The 22423-nt window shown below is 47.8% G+C and overlaps 2 protein-coding genes across 4 annotated transcripts; one reads left to right on the top strand and one right to left on the bottom strand.

Annotated features, from left to right (window-relative positions):
* Positions 1-154: 154 nt before the first annotated feature.
* Positions 155-8873, top strand: LOC118254130 (schlafen family member 13-like). 2 transcript variants are annotated; one of them, XM_050714740.1, is made up of 7 exons: positions 155-208; positions 685-844; positions 1588-1783; positions 3709-4808; positions 4887-5015; positions 5785-6511; positions 6808-8873. In XM_050714740.1, exons 4-7 carry the CDS (start codon positions 3716-3718, stop codon positions 7592-7594), a joined length of 2736 nt encoding a protein of 911 aa, XP_050570697.1. In that variant the 5' UTR covers positions 155-208; positions 685-844; positions 1588-1783; positions 3709-3715; the 3' UTR covers positions 7595-8873. The 2 variants fall into 2 exon arrangements, with proteins under 2 accessions (XP_050570697.1, XP_035415031.1); XM_035559138.2 differs by lacking the exon at positions 155-208 and having other exon boundaries at positions 480-844.
* A 531-nt stretch (positions 8874-9404) lies between these two features.
* UNC45B (unc-45 myosin chaperone B) lies at positions 9405-22423 on the bottom strand. 2 transcript variants are annotated; one of them, XM_035559135.2, is made up of 20 exons: positions 22212-22423; positions 20032-20193; positions 19449-19485; positions 19117-19292; positions 18488-18577; positions 17845-18012; positions 16521-16689; positions 16188-16358; positions 15184-15355; positions 14354-14654; positions 13866-13960; positions 13311-13452; positions 12735-12875; positions 12421-12548; positions 12063-12129; positions 11584-11697; positions 11352-11467; positions 10859-10976; positions 10593-10748; positions 9405-9673 (listed from the first exon to the last, which is right to left on the bottom strand). In XM_035559135.2, exons 2-20 carry the CDS (start codon positions 20191-20193, stop codon positions 9407-9409), a joined length of 2790 nt encoding a protein of 929 aa, XP_035415028.1. In that variant the 5' UTR covers positions 22212-22423; the 3' UTR covers positions 9405-9406. The 2 variants fall into 2 exon arrangements, with proteins under 2 accessions (XP_035415028.1, XP_035415029.1); XM_035559136.2 differs by lacking the exon at positions 22212-22423 and adding an exon at positions 20384-20517.

The following is a 22423-nucleotide window of genomic DNA, read 5'->3' on the forward strand; positions in this document are numbered from 1 at the left end:
GGTTAAGGCCAGGTGGGTGGATAGCATTTGTTGCAAGGCACTCAGTCAGTCCGGCAGTCAGTCAGTCAGTCTGTCCCTCTGGTGAGCAGCAATTTGCCAGAAATTCCTGCCAAGCAGCCTGCACATTAGTGTTTCACACAGAGAGGAGGGTTCTAGCCTTGCTCTGGGCTTTTCTGTGCTGGATCAAGAGGAGGATCTGGCCAGAGGGGTAAGTACAGTTCTGTGATGTAGAAAGGAGGTGCAAAGAGAAATTCAGAAGTTAAAAATGCATATTTGTTATTTATTTATTTATTTATTTATTATTATTTTTGTTTTATTTTTTTTGCCTGCCCACGCATCTGTCGGTTTCATTCTGACACTGTGCCCACATAGAAAAATATACTTGCAAGGAAGGTAAGGAAGTCACCAGTAACTGGCAGCGGGCTCCATTAAAAAAATTAACCAGGAAAATTCATACTTTGCAATGAATGAACAGAAGCCTGGGGCATCAGAATGCAGCCCGTTCTGTTAGCAACTGCCTCCCCCTCCTCTGGTCATTTCCCCGAGGCAGTGGGGAGGGGGAAAAATAGAGAAGGGAGAAGAGAAGACAAGTGGCAGAGCAATGAAGGGCAGCCGATATATTGCTCCCAAATTTTCCTTCTAGAAGTGGCCATTTTATAGCTCTCAGAAACTCTTCTGCTGCAGGCAGGCTCCCGTTCCCAGAAGCTAGCAGCAAGTTTAGCACAGCGACTTTCATTTTCGCTTCACAACACGGCAGCGTCAGCTTTTGTGGAACAGAAAGGAGTCGCTGTATTTGTTATCATCCCGGATCCAGTGTCTCTTTTACCCTGTGTGGACGCAAAAGGTAAAAAGCATTTTTAATCTGTAAATGAAGCTGTATGTCTGCTCACAGTCAGAATGTTTCTATTTTCCTTTCTATCCTGGAAGTAAGTTTCTGCACAGCCTTGCACTAACTTGCTCTTTTTTTTCACATTACTTCATCTCCTCTCTTCCTGTCTCAAAAAATCCACAGCTTTGTTGAGCAAATCAGGGCACATGCATCCACTGCTGCATGAGCCTTCTCAAGGCTTTGTAATCAAGACTATTACCTTCCTTGCTTTCAGTCTTCTCACTATTGCCCCAATCTCAGTGTCTTTGCTGACATTTCAACCCGAGGAGGGAGGTATCACTAAGGATGCTCCAAAGTGGCCCCATGCCTGGCTCTTTCACAGAGACAAGTCATGAAAACAAATTAACCTATACCAATTTTCAGCTTCTGCTGAAAATTGTATATGGGCATGATTTCAGTATAAAATTATTAGCTTTACCATGCTCCGTCAGTACAAAAAGGTAAAATAATTGAATCTCCTGCTGAAAATACTGTGACTGTAGATAAGCAGATCATATTTTCTGCATGAGGCATTCTAGCTTGCTATCCTGCTTCCCAGCTTCCAGAACTATAGCTCTCTGATTTTGCAGCTCTGAGGTTTAACGAAAGGTCAGCCTTTCAGGCCAAGCAAACAATGCCATATGTAAATGCTGTAGGTTGGGGGATTTCTTCTAAGCTTTTTTTTTTTATTATTATTTTTTTTTCCTTTGCTCTGATAGGCTGTGGCCATTGGAAAAGTGGCAGAGGGCGGGAACTGGCTCTGGAGGACGAGACTCCCGCCAAAACCCACTTACGAACTTTGGACAGAACTAGAAAGTTCCAGTGAAGTCTGTGGACACTGTGTGTGCTTGATCACAGGTAACACAAAGGAAAAGAAACCAAAACCAGCAGAGAAGAACTGCAACCAGCAAAAAAGTAAGTTTAATTTCTCTGAGATTTTAATGGAGTGGGCAGATTGAGAAGGAGAAAAGAGATGAGATATCCTGTATGCTTTGTCCTCTGCTTCTGCCATGCAGAACTTATTTATGGATTTAAAACTGATATTTGAGATTTGTTGATTTAGCCCAGAACTAAGAAAATGAGGTGTGGTGAGTCCTTTTCTCTGTTAAACTGGTGATAATCTGAGATCCCACCGGTCAGCCAGGTTGTCCTGCTGCAGGAAGCTGGAAGGAAACTCTTGAAGATGTCTAGGAAAATTCCTTTAACTGGGATCAAAAATTAGCTCATGCAAAGGTCCTCGCTGTTCAATTGTGTCATAGCTCTGTTCCTAGCAGCTTTGAGTTACGTTCCTCAGCAGAGCTAACTCAGAGGAGATGCACAAAAAGCTGGAAACTTTTCTCTTGTATCAGATCTGGAGGAGATACTCATTGGATCTTCAGTGCCCTACAGCTCTCTGGCTTATAACTTGGCCATGAGAAAGGCAAAGCTATGCTGGAAATAAACTGGGCTCCAGTCACAGGCAAGACAGATCTCTTCCCACTTTCGTTTTTTGCCCAGTGTTTTTGTACCACAGATGTGTTCTGCAGCAAGAGACCAGGATTTCATCTTAAGGAATTGACTTAAATGTGATGCAGATGCAGTTTCCTACCATTTCAGATAATTTGCCTGCAGTCGTAGCACCAAATGGCAATATTCAGCTACCTTACTGGCAAGGGTGGCCAAGCAGAGCTGAGAGTAGAAGGGTCAGTTGTTACTATTTACTAATTATACCTCGGTAAGATTATTGGATTCTTAAGATGGTGGGGTGGCTTAGCACAGCCTTTTCTGAGTCATTGCAACAGCCAAGTGTTCTTCTGTTGATGAGGATGAGAAGAACAGTCCCCTCCGAGGCTTCAAGCAGCTGCTCTGCACAGCATCCCTATCGCAGGTGGTTTGTTAAACATGTTCATGGCCAGTGGAAACAGAGGGTCTCCGTACGGCTCTCTGGTAGCCCTCTCAGCGTTAGGAATAGTCTGCATCAAAAAGTCTCTTTGCCTGGACATTCTGGTCCCTCTGAAGATAATGTTTGCAGTTCACTTCAGTGCAGAAAAGCTGAAAAGGTGGATTAAGCCCCAAGGCAGCTGGCTGCTGTGGCAGAGGTAGGACTCACTTTGTAGCCCCCTGGCTGGCTGCCATACAGCAGGTTGCTTCCTCTTCCCCCATCAGAAAGCTGGCAGAGGCAGCCTTGCTGTCTCCAGGTTTATCTTACCTGCAACAGCTTTGAGTTTGGGCTTTTCAGTGAAACACAGCTCTGACCCAGCTGTCTCTCCTGGCCTGTGCTCACGGGGTAGCTGGGCAAGAGGTGACAGACGGGAGGAGGAGGAGCTGTGCAGTCCGGGAATATGAAGACAGTGATGAGTCTGGCTGTAGAAAAAATATTTGAGGCTGCTTCTGTGTTCAGAGGGACTGACAGCAGCAAGGTACCTACATTCCCTCATTCTCAGGGGCAGAAAAATAAACAAGTGGACACTGGGGCCAAATTTCCACAGAGAGGCTTTTGGATTTCAGGCAAGTGTTCTATTTTGGAAGTGGAAGAAACTCCTTGTTGCTGTGCAGTAAGCACAGAAGGGAGCACTGGTGTGTGTCAGGGAGACTAACAGCTCTGGGTTACTGAAGGATGCTGCTACTGTGGCTCTATCAGGAGGTGGCACGGGGAAAACACAAGGACTTCCCAAAAGCAAAGCTTCAGGTACATTTGGGGCTGGAACAAATTACTACAATTTATTCTTCATCTCTTATCTCTGTGATTGTGCGTTTATTGTTCAAAGGATAGCCTCTGTTTAGCTAATGTTTTTTTGGAACTCTTTGGAAGATTGATGTTTCAACATAAACGGTAAGCAATTTTTGCACAATTGTTTCAGGTCCAGAATGGCTCTTGAGGACCATCAACAGCTGCAGCAGGTCTGGGTTGATTCAGCAACAAAGTATCCTGAAGTAGTTTTGAACGTAGGAAAAATATGTTTTGGTGAAAAAGCAAGAAAAAAGATGCCAAAAAATTCAAAACAAGATCAAAAATACACCCTTGCCTCGGCAGTGTGTGCCTTGCTAAACTCTGGAGGAGGTGTGATAAAAGCAGAGATTGAAAATGAAGACTACAGCTTACAGAGAGATGAGATCGGACTAGATTTGCACGACACTTTTCGATCTCTTCTTTTGTCTGCAGACTTGGCAAAATACCTGGACTTCAAACAGCAAGATAATTACCTTTTGATTTTTGTTAAAACATGGAGCATGGGAAAAGCACCCCTAAAAAGAAAGCCACGTATCTGTACCCTGAGCACTGGGTTGTATGCAAAATGTGGTGCTTCTCTTTCCCACATGACCCTTACTGAAGCTATTACGTTCCTTGAAGAAAAGCAAGATGAAGCCAGGAGAGAGCTTAGCCCAGGAACGCCTGCCAAGAAAAGGAAGACAAGGGATGTTGAAGAAGACATGGATATTGTAAATGACACTGTTGCCGAGTTGTTTAATAGGGACCAACTGCGTTACAGAGAGACACTGAATTTCACAGAGTCAGCAGATGTAGAATTTAAGCACTATTCTACTGACAACTTTATTGATCGTGTTAAAGAAATATTGCCTCAGTATATCTCTGGATTTGCAAATACACATGGCGGGTATTTATGGATCGGTGTAGATGATGCCAGGAGAGTACAGGGATTCAGATGTGATGATGAGGGCCTTGAAAAATTAAGCCACCGAATCAAATCCATTCAGTACAAATTAGAGGTCTTCCATTTCTGTAAAAGAAGATATGAACACAGCATAAGGTACGAACACAAAATCTTCAAAGTATACGATGAGGCTGGAGAGCACTGTGGCTATGTCTGCGCTGTGAAGATCGAGCCGTTTACTTGTGCTGTGTTTACAAAAGATCCAGAGTCGTGGCGAGTGGAAGGTCCCACTATCAGGAAGCTGAGAGCAAATGAATGGGCCACGTGGATGATCTCTGCTGATCCAGGTCCAAAAGACCCAGGATAATCCCCTTCTGTTCTCCGTATTCCCCTTTATTTTCTTAATTTTTATTTCTCTTTTCCAGATCTTTCAGAGTTGTCTGAGACCTTTACATTAGCACTCAGTCTGTCAGAGGGGCCACCCCTTGCCAAGCCAGTTTATTCGCACCAGGGCCTTGACAATGTTGATGATCTTTGTAAGCAACTGTTTCCAGGTAGGTATACACATTGCTTTCACTGTCTGATAGGTCTACATGATGAATCTCAAGGCCATGGTCGAGGTCAAAGACGAGTTTGAAAACATTCTTTAAACAGGTGAAAAAGCTGGAAATATTTTGCAGATCTGACAGCAGCGTTGCATTCAAATGTCTGGTGAGCCCTTCCCCAAGTACTGATATTCTGCAGGATGTTGCCGTGTATACATGACAGAGCTCAGCTAGCTGGACTTCTCTGGGGACTGTACACAGCCCTGCCAATGTCTTTTCACAATCCAGTGAAAATGGGAAAGATGGGAGGAGAAGTTTATGTGGAATCAGCCTAAAATAGGAAAGGTGACTGGGGCTGGGAGCAGAGTGGAGCGTCTGCTCCCAGTTACAGTCCAGTGTTTCTATGGCATTGCAAGATCAGACAGGTGTCCAGAGGCTTTTTTACTGATTTCTTTGTTAATCTTCATTTCTCTGTCTGCTAGGCCAATATACTGAGAAAGGTTGGCATAAGCTGGCTGTGTGCTAGTGTTTTTAGCAAAGGGACTGATTTCTGGCTAGGAAAAAGGATTGAGTTCCCTGAGGATGCAGTCTTTGCAAAAGAAACTAGAAATACATGGAGTGGGTGAGGAAAATTTTGAAGAAGCAGAAAAGGGCTTTTGGGCAGCGAGGGTCTGAATTTGTAACCTTTCACCACTATTAATTCCCACAGCATCATTTCGGAGGGCTGGATTTGCATACTTTATACTAACACTGACTTTCTTTTGCTCTGTATTGACAGTAAAATCCCGCAGCATAAAATATACTCCAGAAAAACTCACTGAAGACCTTGTTCAAGAGCATCCAGAGTTGAAGATTTTAATGGAAGAACAATTGAGGCAGGTATCTGAGGGAATTGTGATATCTTCCAGAAGCTGGGCTGTTGATGTTGGCGAGCAAGAAAACCGAAACGTAATTTGTGACGTTCTTGTACTAGCCAAGGACTGGCCACCTATCCTCTACACAGTCTGTAAGCATCATATCTCTAAGGATTTGTTTGAATACTCAAAATGCACAGCCAGGAAGCTGAAGGAGAAATTAGTCAACACTGGGGGCTATATTCACAAACTGTGTATAATACCAAAGCTACTGATTTTGCCTCCCAGATTTAACCATGGAGAAGAATGGGATCTGAACATTCAAGAAATGTATCCCCAAAACTACAGCCTAATCAACAGAATAAACTTCAAAGACCTCTTGCGTTCTCTCACGATAGCTTTGTTGACTTTCAAATCCTTTTTAAGTGATCGTGTTGGTTCTGAGGTTTTGAACCTCCTGACTGTGAAACAATACCAGCTGTTGTCAGAAAACCTCCACAAAACTAAGAAGCTGTTTGTTTATGGTCTACCAGGAACAGGAAAAACTATTGTGGCACTGAACATCATAGAGAAAATAAGAAATATGTTTCAGTGCAAACAACAGGAGGTTCTTTACATATGTGAGAACCAGCCTCTGAGAGATTTTGTGAGGTAAGTCTTTCCTCCAATTATTCATTTCAACATGTTATTATTTGACCTTCATTTTTTAAATAGCTGGGTACTGATTAGCATATTTGGTATGGTGGGTGTCCACCACCACTATAGTGTTTGAAGTGTGTATTTGGGATGCATTTTGAGTAAGGCTTGATTTTTTTTTTCTTGACGTCCTGAGCATCTAGTAATAAATATGATTTAAATATCATTGGCATTCACTTTGTTCTGGTCAAGTAACTAGTAGTTTACAACACACAAAGATTGTTTTTAATCTGCTTGTATTTCTTCTGTAGACAGAAAAATATTTGCCAAGCTGTGACAAGAGTAGCCTTTTTGAGCAAAAGCTTTAATGATGTGAAGCACATAATAATTGATGAAGCACAGAATTTCCAAGATGGGGAAGGTGACTGGTATCAAAAGGCCTTGGACCTGACTTCATCACCACATCTCCCCGAGCCTGGCTTTCTCTGGATTTTCTTGGACTACTTGCAGACAAGTCACTGCTTCTCAACTGGTCTTCCAGAACCAAGATGGCACGATCCTGTTGAGTCACTAAACAAAGTGGTTCGTAACGCTAACAGCATCTTTTGCTATCTAAAAAACATAATGGAAAAGATTGTAAAGTACCCTACTGTAAGTATTCCACAAGAACATTTACAGAAGTTGTTGTGTACAGCCACATGTGCTTCCGCTGTGCCTGGCTCTTTTGAAATAGTAAACAAAACAGACAAAAATGAAATAGCAAAGTATGTGGCAGAGCATTGCCGCATGTACCTTAAAAGAGGTTACTCTGAGAAAGATATCGCTATTCTGTGCTACAGAGATGACGAAGTAAAAGCATACCGTGAAATACTGACATCAGAAATGAGGAAGTTAGATGTATTGCTAGGAAAACTGGACGGAGGACTAGAGAGGCACATGATTCTCGACAGCTTCCGTCGTTTCTCTGGTTTAGAAAGAACTATTGTGTTTGGTATTCTTCCTAATCCCCTTCCATCTCAGGATGTAATTTTTAAAAATGTATTAGTATGTGTAGCATCCAGAGCTAATTTAAATCTACACATGTTACGTGAGTACTGAGGATATGAAAACGAATCACTCCTGTACCTACAGTACTGCTCAGAACAGTACCAAACAGCACAGGCGTCCAGTGTTAGAAGCCATTTTTTAAAAAGAGCTTTCATTCAGATAGCCAGAAAAGTAAAATCGAGGCCTATCCATGGTTTAACTAGCATACAAATAAATAGCTTTTACAGGAGTAGCTTCCCACTCAACTTCAGCAAGTCAGTATGGGTTAGAACCACCCAGTTATGCCAAAGTAGTTTTAGTGGGATAAGAAAAATTTTTCTTAACTGCCTTTATGTACCAATAGCATTTTTGTCTTGGTTTCAGACATGCTGGTTATGTAAAACTCTGTACGGAGTTAGATGCGAAGTATTTGCAAAAGACAGATCCCAAATTCCTAAAACTGAGCATCTAAAACTGAAGGCTAGTTGAAAGCAACCCATGAACCTTTGTATTGTTTTCCACCACAGAATGACTTATGGTTCATCTGGTTTGGGAAAACAGTCTGATGACCCAGATAACATAAAGCATCAACAACTTTATTGGGTGTGTGCAATAACAAGACGTTGTACACAGCTGGAATCCATCCTTCAAGTAAATTTGCCTCTAAACTGTCAAACCTATTAGCTTAAACATTCTTGCTTCTCTAACTTCTGGAAGGTAGAGGCACCTTCCACTTTTTTCTTTAGTCAGCAACTAGGAAAGACTACCTGTGTGGTTTCTTTCATGATCCCCGCACCTCAATCACTTAATCATGCCATGGCTATCAGACAAGAATCACTGACAATTATTATGATCAGAAATAGCTGAATGTACTTCGCTTTTAGGTCATTGCTGATTGTAGTTACTGTATACTCAGATCTCTGTTCCCCCTCTGCTGATTAAAGCAAGGGTCTGTGATCAGGGTGCATAGCATGCGTAAAGAATCTGTGCTTGATTGTAAACTTCTATAAAGTAAAAATTTAATGTGATCACCAACTGGTGGGTTTCCTTCTCATTCTTCTTTCTTAAGTGAGATATTTTCAAAATTCCCTGCTGAGCCCACTGTGTGCCCTGGTATGAACACCAGCTTATCCCATTAGTGCTGCCTCTTCATATAGCCTATTTTCACAGTGCCTTCACACATTCTTTTGAGCAGCATTAGATTATTTTGCAAGGGGTGTAAATTCAGCTTGTGCCCACATTGCTGAATGTGAAGCAAACTTGAGATTGGGAATTGCCCCAGATCCTCCATTTGCTTAATTAAAGCAGAACAGTAGAGATTCCACATGGAACAAAGTAATACATTTATTAAAAGTTCATCCACCAGCCTCAAACTCTGGCACACCACTTAAAGACATTTAAAAATACCATAAATGAACAACAACAAAAAAAGCACACAACTAACAGCCAACTTCTCTTCTGAATGCAGGATGGGATGCAATTAAACCTCCTCCTGGTTCCATCATTGGTAGGAATTACTGAAGTACCAGGAGCTGTGGATGGTTGCAGAACCAATTTCAGTTGAGTTTTCTTCAACAGCCCCGGAACATTTCCCAAACAACCAACTCTTTCCATAGCTAGGCCTTGAAACTTTAAGTATTATCAGCTGAATGGGGGCAAAGAAAGAATTTATACCATCTAGAAACTACTCAGATGGACATTTTCCAGATTTCTGATGCAAATGCCACCCTTTTCCTAATACAGTTTCTGATCTTCTAAAACTGTCCCCCAGCTCTATTCCATGCCTTGACAATGGGAATAAGTTTTCTTCACGGCTCCGTTCTCCACGTTTCTCAGTAGCTTTTTCTTCTCCCCACTCAGCCTTTTTCGGTACTTTTAATTTCCTCATGCTCGAGAGAGAGGTTTGATCAGTCCATAATCCATGCATTTTGTGAGGCAATCGCGTGCTACATTAATGATGTGCTGCTTCTTGGGGTCATCTTCTTGCTTGCCGATGAAGGTCAGGATCTCTAGGAGCTCTGTCTCCACCACCTTCTTTGCTAGCTCTTTGTCGGTGCTGATTAAATTGAAAGTGATGACCAGTCCACGGTGCTGCACTTCCATGTGATCATGCAAGCAGAGCCTCTGCAGGATTTCAAGCCACTGGGTGGTCTTCAAGGAAGGGAGCTATCATTAGTATTGGTCTGAAGAAAACCTCAACTGAGAACACAAGTTTGGCGGGGCATGTCCCAGCAGGAGTACAGGGACTCACCTCTTCATACTTATGTCACGTATGGTTAGTTGATTCTGTATCTAAAGAAACCTGACTCCAAAACTGTGAACCCTTTCACATATTGCCCGCCTCCCCCCCCCCCCCCAAGTCAGAAGTTTTCATGACCCTACCACCACATAAAACAGAAGTTCCACATGTACGCTGCTGCATAATCTCTGTGCAGAGAATCTTGCTAGAGAAGCAACACACCTGAGATGACCAGAAGCAGTCTGCTCCCCACAGTGATTTTCATGAGCCCCTCCTTTGGCTTGATTAATGATTTGTATTCTAACAAACCCCAGTGTCCAACACCAGCATGTGTGCCACTAAAAGAGGGTTCGTTTGTCAACCACAGATATTCTGCTATGCAGGGTCTGAGCTCTCAGGACTAGAGATGTCTGTAGGAAACAGAGATGTTTTGGTATCCGTAAAGCTCAATACATTACTGATCAAGCTCTTTTCATTTCTGAATGAAGCAAGGTTTGGATTTCACGTTACGTATGGCAGGTTTTAAGGATCTACATTGAATACCATTCTGCATTCCTAACCTTGTTTGACAGCTAGTATGCTGGACTTCACTTGAGGAATAGCTACATAAAAATGTTTCATCTGAGGTGAAGTCTTGGAGACTGATATAAACACGACTGTTTTACTTTGTGCAGGGGTGGACTAGGAGCATGCATGTCCACCTCTCAGCTTCACCAGTAAGTTCCTCGCTAGCCATCTGGTAGACTGCACCTTCCCTATGAGCATTTTCACTGAGCCAGGCCCCTTTCAAGGTTACATCTACACTGCCAGTGATTCTACTTATGGTCTTACCACTTCAGTCATCTTTGAGCAGAGTTTCTTTTGTGCTGCTGTAAGCATGGCCAGGGCTCCTGCTGCTGCCCTCTGCACTTTCTCATCATCCTCACCACACAGTAACACCACCAACTTCAGCCGGTCATTTCCATCAGCCACAAACCGCTCTTGAACCTGAAAAAAAAAAAACCACGATATCCAGAGACAACACAGTTATGAATGCATCACTGAGGTGGCTCACGAGCTGGTGCATGCAGTCGAGTCTGAGATGCAGAGCGAGTTACCTCCTTGTTGACCACCAGGTTGCACATGCACTCTGTGGCTGCCTGTCGAAGTTGGTCATGGTTCTCAAACATGTAGTTTTCAATGTCTGGCAATGCCTTCTCCTTGACTATCTTCATCCTGTGTTGAAGAGGAGTCAAAACACATCATGGGACATGCAATAGTCACCCTAAAATATTAACTGCAGACAGAGGGGAGGCAGGGAAGGGCGTAAAATGAATCTGTGCCCACAGCACTGAAACTCATTAAATGTGCTTCATCCCTTATCTAATGCCAATTGAATTCACGTTGTTTTTCCTTTTTCTAAGGGAAAACATGCCACTCTTCTTACTGGTTATTACATTAATCTTTCTGTTCTAAGACCTTTATATCTCTACCAAAGGTAGCTCAAATTAATCAGTCTTTGCAGTCCCATAAGAAAAGCATTGAACTGAAATTCAGATTCACCTTGATAAAGCGTATAGGAAAGAAAGGTGAAAAAGCAGGTACACTCACCTAAGTTTGTCACTTCTTCCTGAGAAGTTAGTGAGACCCAACAGAGCCTCGTAATTCTGGAGGCCGTCTCTCTCAGTGTTCAGCAGGCTGACAAGGGGCCTCACCACTTCATATACCTGTGAGAGAACATGTCACACGTGTCACCACTTTTCCAGCTTTCAGATCTTGGCAATTTCCATTTGCTAATGGAGGTTTTTTTTTTTTTTTTTTTTTTTTTTTTTTCCAAACTTACCCTCTCTCCTGGGAATGCTATATCTGGATTGGAAATAGCAGCAATTTTTGCCAGAGCATGAGAAGCCTTTATCTTGCCAACATCTGTACCTTCCACAGCCAGAGGTATCAGGGCCTAGTGACACAGAGGAAAGCATTAAATGCCCCTGAGAAGATTCACAGGATGGCCTTGATGTATGCTAGGGTAAGTTTAAAATATCCTAAAGATTTGTCTGTTGGAGAAATGGGTCTGGGCGGTAGCCCACAGTGATGTTTTCCATTTGCTCATACATGCACCATGCCAGAGCTGGAAGCTGACAAACAGTTATTTCAAGGTTCATTAGAGGTTCATTGCAAGCTTCATTGGAGGCTTGCAGAGGTAAGACTGCAGTCAGTCTGTGCCCCAGGGGCTACCAGGACAGCTCAGGCTCTTCTGCCACCTTCCTTCACTGTAGGCTCCCGACAGAAGTAAATGCACACCAGGCAGATAAAAGTCATCACCTTTCCACCACCTTGAGCAATGACGGTCCCACGGTCCTTGGGGTCCTCACACAATGCAAGAAACACCCTGCAAAAGCACAGCATCGCTCAGTGAAACAGCCATGCCAGATGGCCAAAACCAGTACGGGTGACTAGAAATTCAAAACACAACCTAGCAAGGCAGTCCCGTAAGCCAGCTTCGATGCCAGCACGAGCATTTTTATGAAATAGGTTAAGAAATGCTTTGTGCTTAAGCCTTTTCTCCACCCCCACTTCATCCTGCCCCCGTAGGCAGGACGCACCACCCCGCAAACAAGGAGCCAGCCCAGGCACCCATCTCAGGCCAGCACCCCCGGCTCCCAGGACAGAAGGCAGGCACCTGGCTATGAGCTCCTTGCTCTGGTCCGTCAGAATGGCACTGTCTGCCTTCACCATGCAGGCCAAGGCAGAGACGACGCCGGCTTTCAGCAACCGCTTCACTCTCTTCACAACAAAATCTTTCTTGTCCTGGCGGGGGGGGACATTGAAAAGGGGTCAGCCCCTCAGCAGCCCCCATCCTGCTCGACTACAGCCAAGCCTGGCTGGAGAGCAAAGAGATTGCAGCCTCATAGCCTGGGAGCCAGGAGGCCTGAGGTCTGTGACAATGAATACACCAAAGAAAGTCTTCAGATCTGAGCGTCTCCTCCAACCTACCTTTGGATGCTCCTCAGGCACGTGCTGCTTGGAGAATTTTGCCAGTTGCACCAGCTCCGGGACCAGCTCCTTGGTGTCGTAGCTGTTGGTGCAGTTCACCAGCGCAGAAGCCACAGAATACAGGATGGTCTTGTCACTCATCTGCACAGAAACATAAAAGTTCATGTGAGGGTGAAGAGAACACGGCCGGGAAACATGTCCCCAGACTGCAAGCCACCACCTTGGCAGTCCTAGCTGAAGTGCCCATTGGCTTATCCCCTGGTCATGGAAAAATGGAAGTTTATGGTCAAACAGGATGTGGTCTCATCAGATGCTGTCCGAATCTTGATGCCTTTGGTTTTTGTGCAGGAACACCTACTGATAGTATAGGTAAGAGCAACCTTCCACACTCCTGGGAAAAGACCAGGATGAGAACAAGCTTGAGGTGTCTCAACTGCACAGGCTAAACTGACGTTTTGCCAAGCTAGATAGAGGTGAGATTTTGGGGTCACAACTTCTCCAGCTTGGGGAGACAGTGTTACTCTGGAGAGCTTGATGCTACCAGAGGAGTGAGAGAACAAGGAAAGGGGAAAGCACCTTGGCTAATTCAAACATAGCTTGCAGGGCTTGCTCGTCTTCCACAAAGTCATCTTTCACATCTGCATCAAGGGTCAGGTACGCCAGTCCTTCCACAGCCCACTTCCTGGTGCGGGCATCAATGCTGGTGTTGCACAACCACCTGGAAGAGAGATACCTGAATTTATCTCAGGAGCCAGCACTAATTTATTCGAGAGGAAAAACTAAGATGTGCTGAGAACTGTATCAGGCCTGAACCTGTACGTAGGTCCTGCTGCAACTCCCTTGTGGGTCCCTTGAGACAGGACCTCCTCCCATGGCCCAACGTGAGGGATCTAAAGGCCACAGGGAAGAACAGATTAGGACAGCTACACAGCACTGAGGCAGGGGGAACATCAGCCGCTTGAAGCTTTGAAGAGCTCCAGGTCCCGGAGCAATGGCCCCACGGGCATTATCAGCTGTCAAGCAGCAACAAGAAATGAAGGCAATGCGTGGGCAGGATCTCATGGGGAAGGAGCATACTGTAATTTGAAAAAAAGTATGGAATAACAGGAGAAAAGACAAGGTAAAACTCACTTTCGGCACTGCCTGGCTAGCTTCTCAGTGGACCCCTCGGCAAATTGCCGCAGTCCGTAATCTGTCCCTCCTGCTGAGCCCAGCTTGCAGAGACCCTGAGGAGGAATAAGAAAATACATCAGTGAGAAAGGTTCATTAATCCCCTAGTGGTGCTGCCCTGAATCAGCTTAAACCCATATCTAAAATTTGAAGTCAGGTCTAAGAGGAAACATCCCAATACCCAGGAGATTTTTCAGCTCGTAGCACAGCAGTCCGATTCTGTGCTCTTATGGAATATCTTTAACCAGTTTTGCCTTCAATGTTCCCAATAATCCCTGTGCTTTTCTGGTCTGCTTTCTCCCCCTTTCTTGCAGGGGAAGCACCATAAGCCATCCCCCAGCTGCAAGGGGTGACCCAGCACGTTCCCAGCACCTCCTCCCTCTCCCAAGTCCAGGGGCAAGGTGGGGAGCAGGGCAGGTGGAGAAGAGGCAGGGGGCTCACATCCTTACCACCAGGGCTCGGATTTTGATCTTCTCATTCTTGGTCTTCTTGTAGATCTCCTTCAGGAGCGTCACTCCGTTAGAGATGATGAAAGTGGCGCGGCTCAGCTTGGTGGAGGCGTGGATGAGGGCTTCCACAGCCACCAGCTGGTCAATCTCCCTCTCGGACCCACACAGGGCAACCATCATCTCCATGACTCCCTTCATGCCCAGCAGCTTGTTGCCTAAGTCGAAGGGCCCTTGCAGAACCCCAGACACCATCTGGATGGCGTGGAGCGTCTTATCCATGTTCTGGGGGTCGATTTTGCTCCTGCATGGGACAGAGAGAGTCAGCACATGGCTCAGTGGTCACTTACTGTTCTCATTCCCTTGGATAGTTCCTTGTGGACAGGGAATGTCCTCCATCAGATCGGGGGCAGTTGGAAAGCTAGATCGACTGCTACTGCACCCCACAGGAGATCTGGGGCACCAGGAAAGGTGGGGTGGGGTATGGAGAGATGTTCAGGTTGCCCGAGGGATCCCCTCTGCTGCACTCTGGCAGGGGAAGCAGGCACACAGAGAACAGTTTTGTTTCAAGAGAATAACAGGTCCCTCGTTTCTCTGCTGGATTTCACTCCACTGGTGAAATATGTAGGTATTTGGGACACAGCTGATTGCAAATTCCTGCAAAGGTTGCGATCCAGCAGGTAGGAGTATATGAGGATTTGAGGATCCATGCTGAGGAATCATGCAGGATCTCAAGCAAATCATCTCCCAGGGCCTCAGTTTGGCATCTAACCGCACTGTAAAACCCCCTTGCTTTCTTTAGCCCTCCCGCGCCTCGAGCCCACCCGACTCACTTGATGTACTCCTCACAGATCACCCGGTAGTTGTCACGCTCCGGGTCGCAGCGCAGGTCATCGTACAGCTTATTTAGGAGGATGGACGCAGTCAGCTGGGTGTTCTCTGTCAGCGGCAGGCAGTCAGGCATCTCAGGAATCTGGCCCACCACTTTCAGTATCTTTTTTAAGCCTGGAAACAATGAAGTGATACGGCTGCTAGAGCAGAGAAGGCCTGGACAAGATTTGGGATCATTTGCTGGGTTCTTGCAACAAAACAACCATCTTGGTTTTCATCTTAGTTTTTTTATAGCCTAATCGTGTAAGCTGTAGACAAAGAAGTTATTGAGATATTCACTGGAAAGGACCTTCTGCTGGTGGGTTGTGGGTTTGCAGCACGGAGCATTTATCCAGCTCTCGGAGAAGCAGAACTGTGCAGCTGGGCACCAGCTGGGTCAGGAGGCATGGAACCTCCTGACCTCCCAGGCTGGAGGCCCTTACTGGGGAGAAGTCATGGCCTTCAAGCGATTCTGGATGTCTTAACCCTCCTTTTGCTACAAGCGTTTATTAAAGAACTTTCACCAAAATGGTAAACACGCACGCACTGGAATTGATATAAAACAGCCCACACATTAACACCCCCCCACACCCCCTTTTAGAAATCAATTTTAAGCATCCAGGAAACCCAGTGGTTTTTCATCTCCTGCCTAAGGCACCCAATTTATGCAAGCCAAATTGCCCTAACATTACAAACATCAGCAAATACACTGGAATAAACTAACTGGAGAAGCTTAAACCAATTCTCTGGAAACTGAAGAGATCTTGTTGTCATACATGCTTTTTTCCTCTTAACCTTAAAACTATTTCCTGCTAATAAGCTCTGAATTTGCTCCAGGCTTGCATGCACCAAATAAAAAAAGCCCAAGTGAATTCATTTTGTAGAGAGGAACAATTTTACAGCTGTTCAAGCAATAGGCAGCTCCATGCCTCCCAGGCCAGAGCAGGAACGGAGGGGAAGGACTCACCATTGTCAATGACAAAGATGGTCCTGCTGTTGTCGTGGTCTTTCAGGTCTTTCCTCGGTATGTTCTTGTTGAGGAGGTTGAGAGCTCGGTCTCGTCCTTGCCCAGACACTTTCTTACTGACCAACATATCCAGCAAACGTGTTATGATCATCCTCAAGTCTTTTTTAGTATCTACAGAAGCAAGGCAGTAGCAGCCAGTTAGGAGAAGTTTTCTCTGAAAGCTGGTGAATCCAGTGAAAACCACTCAAAGCCACCACATGGCTGGAACGTAGGTGTTTAAGTCAGAGCAGAAAGCATCTTTTTCTCTGGACAGACCAAGGGACTGCCCATTACCTAGCACCACAGCCTCCTCCTTCCCGTGCTGCTCCTCTTTGCCCTGGCCCAGCAAGCAGTCAGTGATGGTCTGCAGGAGGTTGCAGACAGCCAGGGAGATCTCCTCGTTGTCCACCGACATCCACATACAGATGCTGTCGATGCCCAGGTAGTGCAGAATTGCAGTGGCCTGGTCCCAGAAAGGAAAAAACAGAGCAGCAGTCAGCAAAGGGTAAGAGCCTGTCCCTCCTGCATGCTTTACAAAGGTCAGGCTTGGCTTGTAAAAAAGTATTTTCTCTGGTGAATCCCGAGTCTGCACAGGGCAGTTTTGCTTTTCAGCCTTGCATTCATTTATAAGACAACTTCTAACAATCCGGAGTTGTCAGAAATGATGGGCTATTTACTCCGAGGATGCTGAGATGAGCACAGCTGGGTCTGGTCCCCACACCAGGTGGGTAACAAGGAGACAGTTTAGTGCAGGAACCTGTCCTGGCTGCCAGCAAACCCCGTGTCATCACACAGTGTCCCCATGCATGGTGACACCAGCAAGTCAGGGGAGGCCTGTTCAGGACTACTCTGACCTAGTGGGCTTCCCAGCACAGCCTTCGTGCAGAGGACAACAGCTAAGGTTTCAGAAATAAAATAGGTGTCCACAGCACTGGATTTTTATCCGATGTCTTATCCATCTTCTGTCGTGTTGTAGTTCCCCCCACTCCTCCTTCACACCATTTCACGGACATCCATGCTCATGTGGGCTGGAAGCAGGAAGTGGACACACACATGTAGCAGATGGGACCTCTCACGGGCCATTTTGTAGAACAAAAACTTGATTTTGAGCAAGACACTAGCTGGGTCAGACTGCCGGGACTTCCCTTGGGACCCCTTCCAGGAATCTGAACTGTCTTGCAGATCCTCCCTGCTTTCCTTCCTCTAACAGAAGTCTCGGGCAAAACTTCCCTGCAGAGACCAAGTCATTTGTTGCTTTCCTGAGACCTGTGGTGAAGGACCGGGGCTTGACCCAGCCCTGCCCACCACCACTTGTGGTGATGACATCCTAAATTTTGCTTCACCAGCACACAGGAAGGCACCACGAGGAGCACAGCTTTGACCCCAGGGGTCAGGAGCACAGTGACAGGATCAGTTTCTTCGGTCTGTGTTAACCCACTTGTTTATTTGTATTGTTTTCCCCAGAATTAAAAATGTCATTCGTAGGATTTCATTTTTTCCCTGCAAGAAGCAGAAGGAGAAGAAATCCCCGCTGCTCACAGACATTGCCAACGATTGATTTTCCACTCCCCAGGTGCAAGGCAAGAGCAGTGAAGGTCCCGAGCACCCCGCTGCTTACCCGAGCCTTATGTCCTGTGCACATGCCCGAAAGCGTCCTCACGGCTGCCAGGATCAGCTCAGCATTTTTGGTTTCTATCAGCTGCAGCAGCAAGCTGACCCCGTTGTTCTGGAAAATCCTCTCGGCGCCCGCTTCCTCCCGCCCCAGGACTATGAGGTTGTTCGCAGCCTGGAGGGGAGACAAGAGGACACGTTAGCAGCACGACCCCGGCCTCCAAAACGCCTCCAGCAAATTCCCAGACCTGGCTCTGGGATGTGCTGGTGGGAGCTGTGGGCGCCCAGCTGGCAGGAGAATTGCACAGCTCTGACCCCACCAAGAGGTTTCTCCAGGCACATCAGGGGATCCGCTTTGCTCCTCCCAAGACAAATGGGTCAGCACCCAGCAGGAGACACGGGGAAGGTGGAGGAGAGGGGCCGGTTTGATCCCTCCTCTGGTATTTGGGAGGCTGGCCCACCCTCAGCACAGGGGTGATGGCTCCTTGGGGCATTGCCCCTCTCGGCTGCCTCAGAGCGTGGTTCTTCTCCCTGCTCCTGACCTCGTCCTCCATCCGGGGAGGTGGGGAAGGGAAGGCGGCCTTCTGCTCTTCAGAGGGGCCTTTGACATTAAACAAGAGCAATTTGGGCAAGTCCGGGGCGGTTCTCACCTTCTCTCGCTTCTCCTTCTCGCTGTTCTCATCCAGCAGGATTTCAAACATCTTCTGCACCCTCAGGTCCGTGGAGAACTGAATGCGCAGCTGTGCCAACAGAGAGCACGGAGCATCAGAGGCAGAAAATCAAGAAGCAATTTTTCCTTACCCCTTCAAGACAACCACAGACCTCCAACTAGCAGGCAGTGAGCTGAATAACAAAACAAGTGTAACTTCTCAGAAACAGCATCGATTGCCTGTTTCAGACACAGGGGCCCAAACCCTGAGCCATCATCTGAGACCTCGTGGTGCTTTGAGATGCAGGGACCTGACACAGCTCCTCTGTGGAGGGACCAGTCCAGCTCCTCACCAGGACCAGCTCCTCACCAGGACCTTACCGAGATGTTCAGGACCAATCCAGTCTCGGGAGCAAGCTGTCATGCTTTTTAATTTATCCATTCAATCTGATCCTCAGATTTCCATGCTTCAAGTAGGAACTTCCAGTTCCAGAGCCTGTTTATCCCCCTACACTGCTGTAAATTTTCAGTATGACCATCCATGAAATCCAGCGAGACCCCAGAACAAGGAGTGCCCTTGGTCTTCCCATCGCTGGGCTGCAAGCCTGGGACTGCTCCCCCCAAATTTACCTTCTCCTGGATGTCGGCCCCCAGCCGCCTCAGGGTCTCCTGGAAGTTTTTGTTGCGAGGCTCGATGGTAGCACATTTCTGAGCATCTTTGAATGCTTGGTCCAATTTCCCCAATTTTTCCAGAGCTTGGCTACGCCGGTACAAGGCTTTGATATCCGAAGAATTGATGTCGATAGCTGGGAAAGGGATCCGAAAGACCAGGCATCATAGTTTGCTTCTCAGGAACCCCCCATGTAAACCGTGATCTGCTTCACAGCGACTGCAGCTCCTGAGAGCAGGCTGGAGCGAGTGTAAAAAACAGCTCTCCTTTCTGAAAACTGCCCCCTCCTTACCTCTCGATGCGTCCGAGGCTGCCTTGGCATATTCCTCCTGTCAAACCAGAAAGGCAGTGCAATTTGTTAGCAGCGGAACAGCAGGGCACGTCCCCGCTGCTGATGCAACTGTGGCCTCTGCTCCCGCTAACTGGACACCCCAGTGAAACCAGTAGGAGCCTAGGGAGGGCGGGAGAGGGCGCTTTGGTGGAGGTTTAGGTAATTTCTCATCACTGATGGAGGGAAAAGAGGAAAAGGTCTGCAGGATGAGTGAGACAGCATGCGCTGCTGCAGCAACAAACCGCAGGCAGCAGAGGAAGAGGGGACGCTACGCTACGCAAACAACCTGCCAAAACCTTGCAGGCAGCTGAGACAGTTTTGGTACAGAGGCGAGTAACTCATTTTGCTGCAGATCTGTGCCTGTTTTGTGCTGGGACAGGCAGCGAGCGATGCCCCTGCACCTCCAGCCAGGGCTTACAGAGCCCCTGTAAGATGGAGCAGGGTGGCTGCCAAAAGCTTGCACTTCAAAATGGTTAAATGGGGCCATCTCTGAGCTGAACTGGTGTGCTCAGCCCTGTCGGGATGGAGGGGGAGCTTTTCTCACCTTCTTCAAGAAGCAGGCCGCCCTGTTGCGGTACAGCACTGCCTGCAGCGCCTTGTCCTTGCAGAGCTTGATGGCCTGCGTGTAGCTCTGAGCGGCTTTCTCGTAGTCGCTGGCCTGGAAGTATTTATTGCCTTCCTCTTTCAGCTGGATGGGATCCTCCATCTAGCGGGTAGAGGGAGGAAAAAAAAAAAAAAAAAAGCATGTTTTTGGAGTTCTAAGGAGAAAAACAGAATTTGCGCCCCTTCTGTTTTCTGCCGCCTCTGCCAGCAGGGTCGCCCGCCCACGCCACTGAGCTGAGCTTCGCCATGAGCCCAGCGTGTAATTACCACACGCATGAATAAAAGCAGATTACCAGGCTGAAGTGTTTGGAAAATCAAACTGCTCCTCAAAGCTGTGGCTTCTCAGAAGCTTTTCCCACGGTTGTAGATCCTTAAGGGCCAATTAATAAATGAAAAAAAAGTAACAAAAAGCAGCTCGAGAAGTCCACTGGCACTGCGTAGGGTCCGTACGGCTCAGGAAAGAGCTCGCCTTCCACTCCAAGTTTGGGCAGGACCTGGCAGCTCCTGGTGCGTGTCAGTGTCACCTGTCACCACAGCCTGTCCCCTTCCCGTGCTATATAGCACCCAAGGAGGGCAGCGAGCCAGGGCGCCAGCAGCCAGCCCAGCTCGGGGGGGACACACCGTGCACTGGGACACGGCTCCCCGCAGCGAGAGGGGATGCTCTCCCACCCGCTGGGATGGATCTCAGCTTTCCTCGACCCACAGAGCTGCACGGGGCAGGGGGAGCAGGAATGGGAGGGCTTTGTGCCAAAAAAAGCCTACGGCTGGGACAGCTGACCCGTCCCAGCGCTCAGACCCGTATCCCTTTCTATTTAGGGACGCACGAGACAGCTGCACAGGGACAATTGGCCCCACGCCAGCAGCTGCGGCAGTGCCCAGCACCTTCCAGAAGGCCCTTGGGGGGAAGCATCCAGCACTGCCACCTCCCTGCAGGGACTTGGGAAGCCTGAACTGCTGTAAATCCCACCCTAATGGAAATCCCACCTGCTGGAAATCCCACCCATGTCCCGTGCTCCCACAGCCCACCGGGCACGGTCTAACACAAAGGTCTGTATCGGAGCCCAGCAGCCCACTGCTGTGATGAGAGCCTCAGCTCGAGGGACACCAGCGCTCAGCCTCTCAGTCCGCCACGTTTCACAGGGTCACAGCGTCAGGAATTCTGCTTTGCAGCTTCTCTCTCCCCAACACCCGCACAGTTGCTCCTATCAGCTCACACTGTGAGGCTGAGCCGCAGCAGGCAGTGCAATAGGCAGTGCAATCCCCTGCTGAGGCTCTGCCAAGAGAAATTCGTTATCTGCAGCCCTGGTGAGCTGTGTCCCAGCCTGGGGATCTTACGCCTCCAGGTCCAAGGCAGAGGCAGCTCTGCAGGGTGTAAGAGGGTTGCTCTGCCTCAGGCGGATCTGGTGTTGGTGGCTTTTCCAGGCTGTGCTTGGGTATGTGGGTCAGAAAGCCCTTCCCACGTTGCTTTTGGTCCAGGAAGGGTCAGCTCAGCCCTGCCAGCTCCCTTCCTGCCTGGCTCAGGCCCCCCACACCAGCAGCTTCGCTCCCACCAGCAGCAGCAGCACTGGGGGAACCCCCAGCAAGCCCAGTTCTGCACCAAAAGGGTGGCTGCGGCCTTACCTCACACATCTCAGTGAGTGCTGGGGGCCCTCTTGAGGCTCCGAGTGAGAAAGCAAAAGGAAGCTTTTCCTGGGGAAACGAAGTCTTAGGGGAACAGGGAGGGAGACAGCCCCCAGGCATCCCCTGCAGCAAGCCCCTTTGGGGACAGCAAGGAGCCCCCCATGCACCTTCATTTTCCACCCCACAAACCTGCCTGAAGGAGCTTCAGAAGTCACAGCAGAGTGCTAACTAATTAATTAACTAATTCATTTTTCCCTGCTTGCACCAGCTGCTTTGCAGGAGCAGGGGGGGTGCCCCAGCAGCTCTGCAGGGAGGCCGTGGGACCCCCGTGGCTGCCGGGCACCCTGCTGGCACCTGGAGGTGGCCCTGGATGCAGCACCCTCCTTTAATAAAAGGGACAAAAACCCTGCTCGGGAGCACGGGGAGCTCTGTAAGGCTTCAGTAGCCCCCTCATTTCCCGAGCCCTTCGGCTAATTTCTATTTTTCCACTTTAAAATTTACCTGCACCCCCAACCACTAACACGGCCACCGCCTCCATCATCATCATCACCACCACCACCATCATCACCATCAGCTGTTGTAGGGCCCCAGAGCACCCATAGGTGCCAGCAGCCGGGGGGGGGGGGAGGCTCCCATTGCCCAGCAGGCCCCAAGGACCCCCCCCACGCGAGACCCCTCGCCCACGGCGGCCGGCGAGGGGCTGCCGCTAGGGG

This window comes from Cygnus atratus, chromosome 20 (assembly GCF_013377495.2).
Source record: "Cygnus atratus isolate AKBS03 ecotype Queensland, Australia chromosome 20, CAtr_DNAZoo_HiC_assembly, whole genome shotgun sequence".
In the NCBI taxonomy this organism is placed as follows: domain Eukaryota; kingdom Metazoa; phylum Chordata; class Aves; order Anseriformes; family Anatidae; genus Cygnus; species Cygnus atratus.

Bases quoted from the DNA above. Each gene is read 5' to 3' on its own strand.
- LOC118254130 (XM_050714740.1), top strand. From the start codon at position 3,716: ATGGCTCTTGAGGACCATCAACAGCTGCAGCAGGTCTGGGTTGATTCA. The intron at 4,809-4,886 runs GTCCAAAAGACC...TCTCTTTTCCAG, and splicing joins GATGATCTCTGCTGATCCAG to ATCTTTCAGAGTTGTCTGAG. The intron at 5,016-5,784 runs GTAGGTATACAC...CTGTATTGACAG, and splicing joins TTGTAAGCAACTGTTTCCAG to TAAAATCCCGCAGCATAAAA.
- UNC45B (XM_035559135.2), bottom strand. From the start codon at position 20,193: ATGGAGGATCCCATCCAGCTGAAAGAGGAAGGCAATAAATACTTCCAG. The intron at 13,961-14,353 runs GTAAGGATGTGA...ATTCCTCCTCAG, and splicing joins TCAAAATCCGAGCCCTGGTG to GGTCTCTGCAAGCTGGGCTC. The intron at 12,130-12,420 runs GTGCCTGCCTTC...GTGCTTTTGCAG, and splicing joins AGCAAGGAGCTCATAGCCAG to GGTGTTTCTTGCATTGTGTG.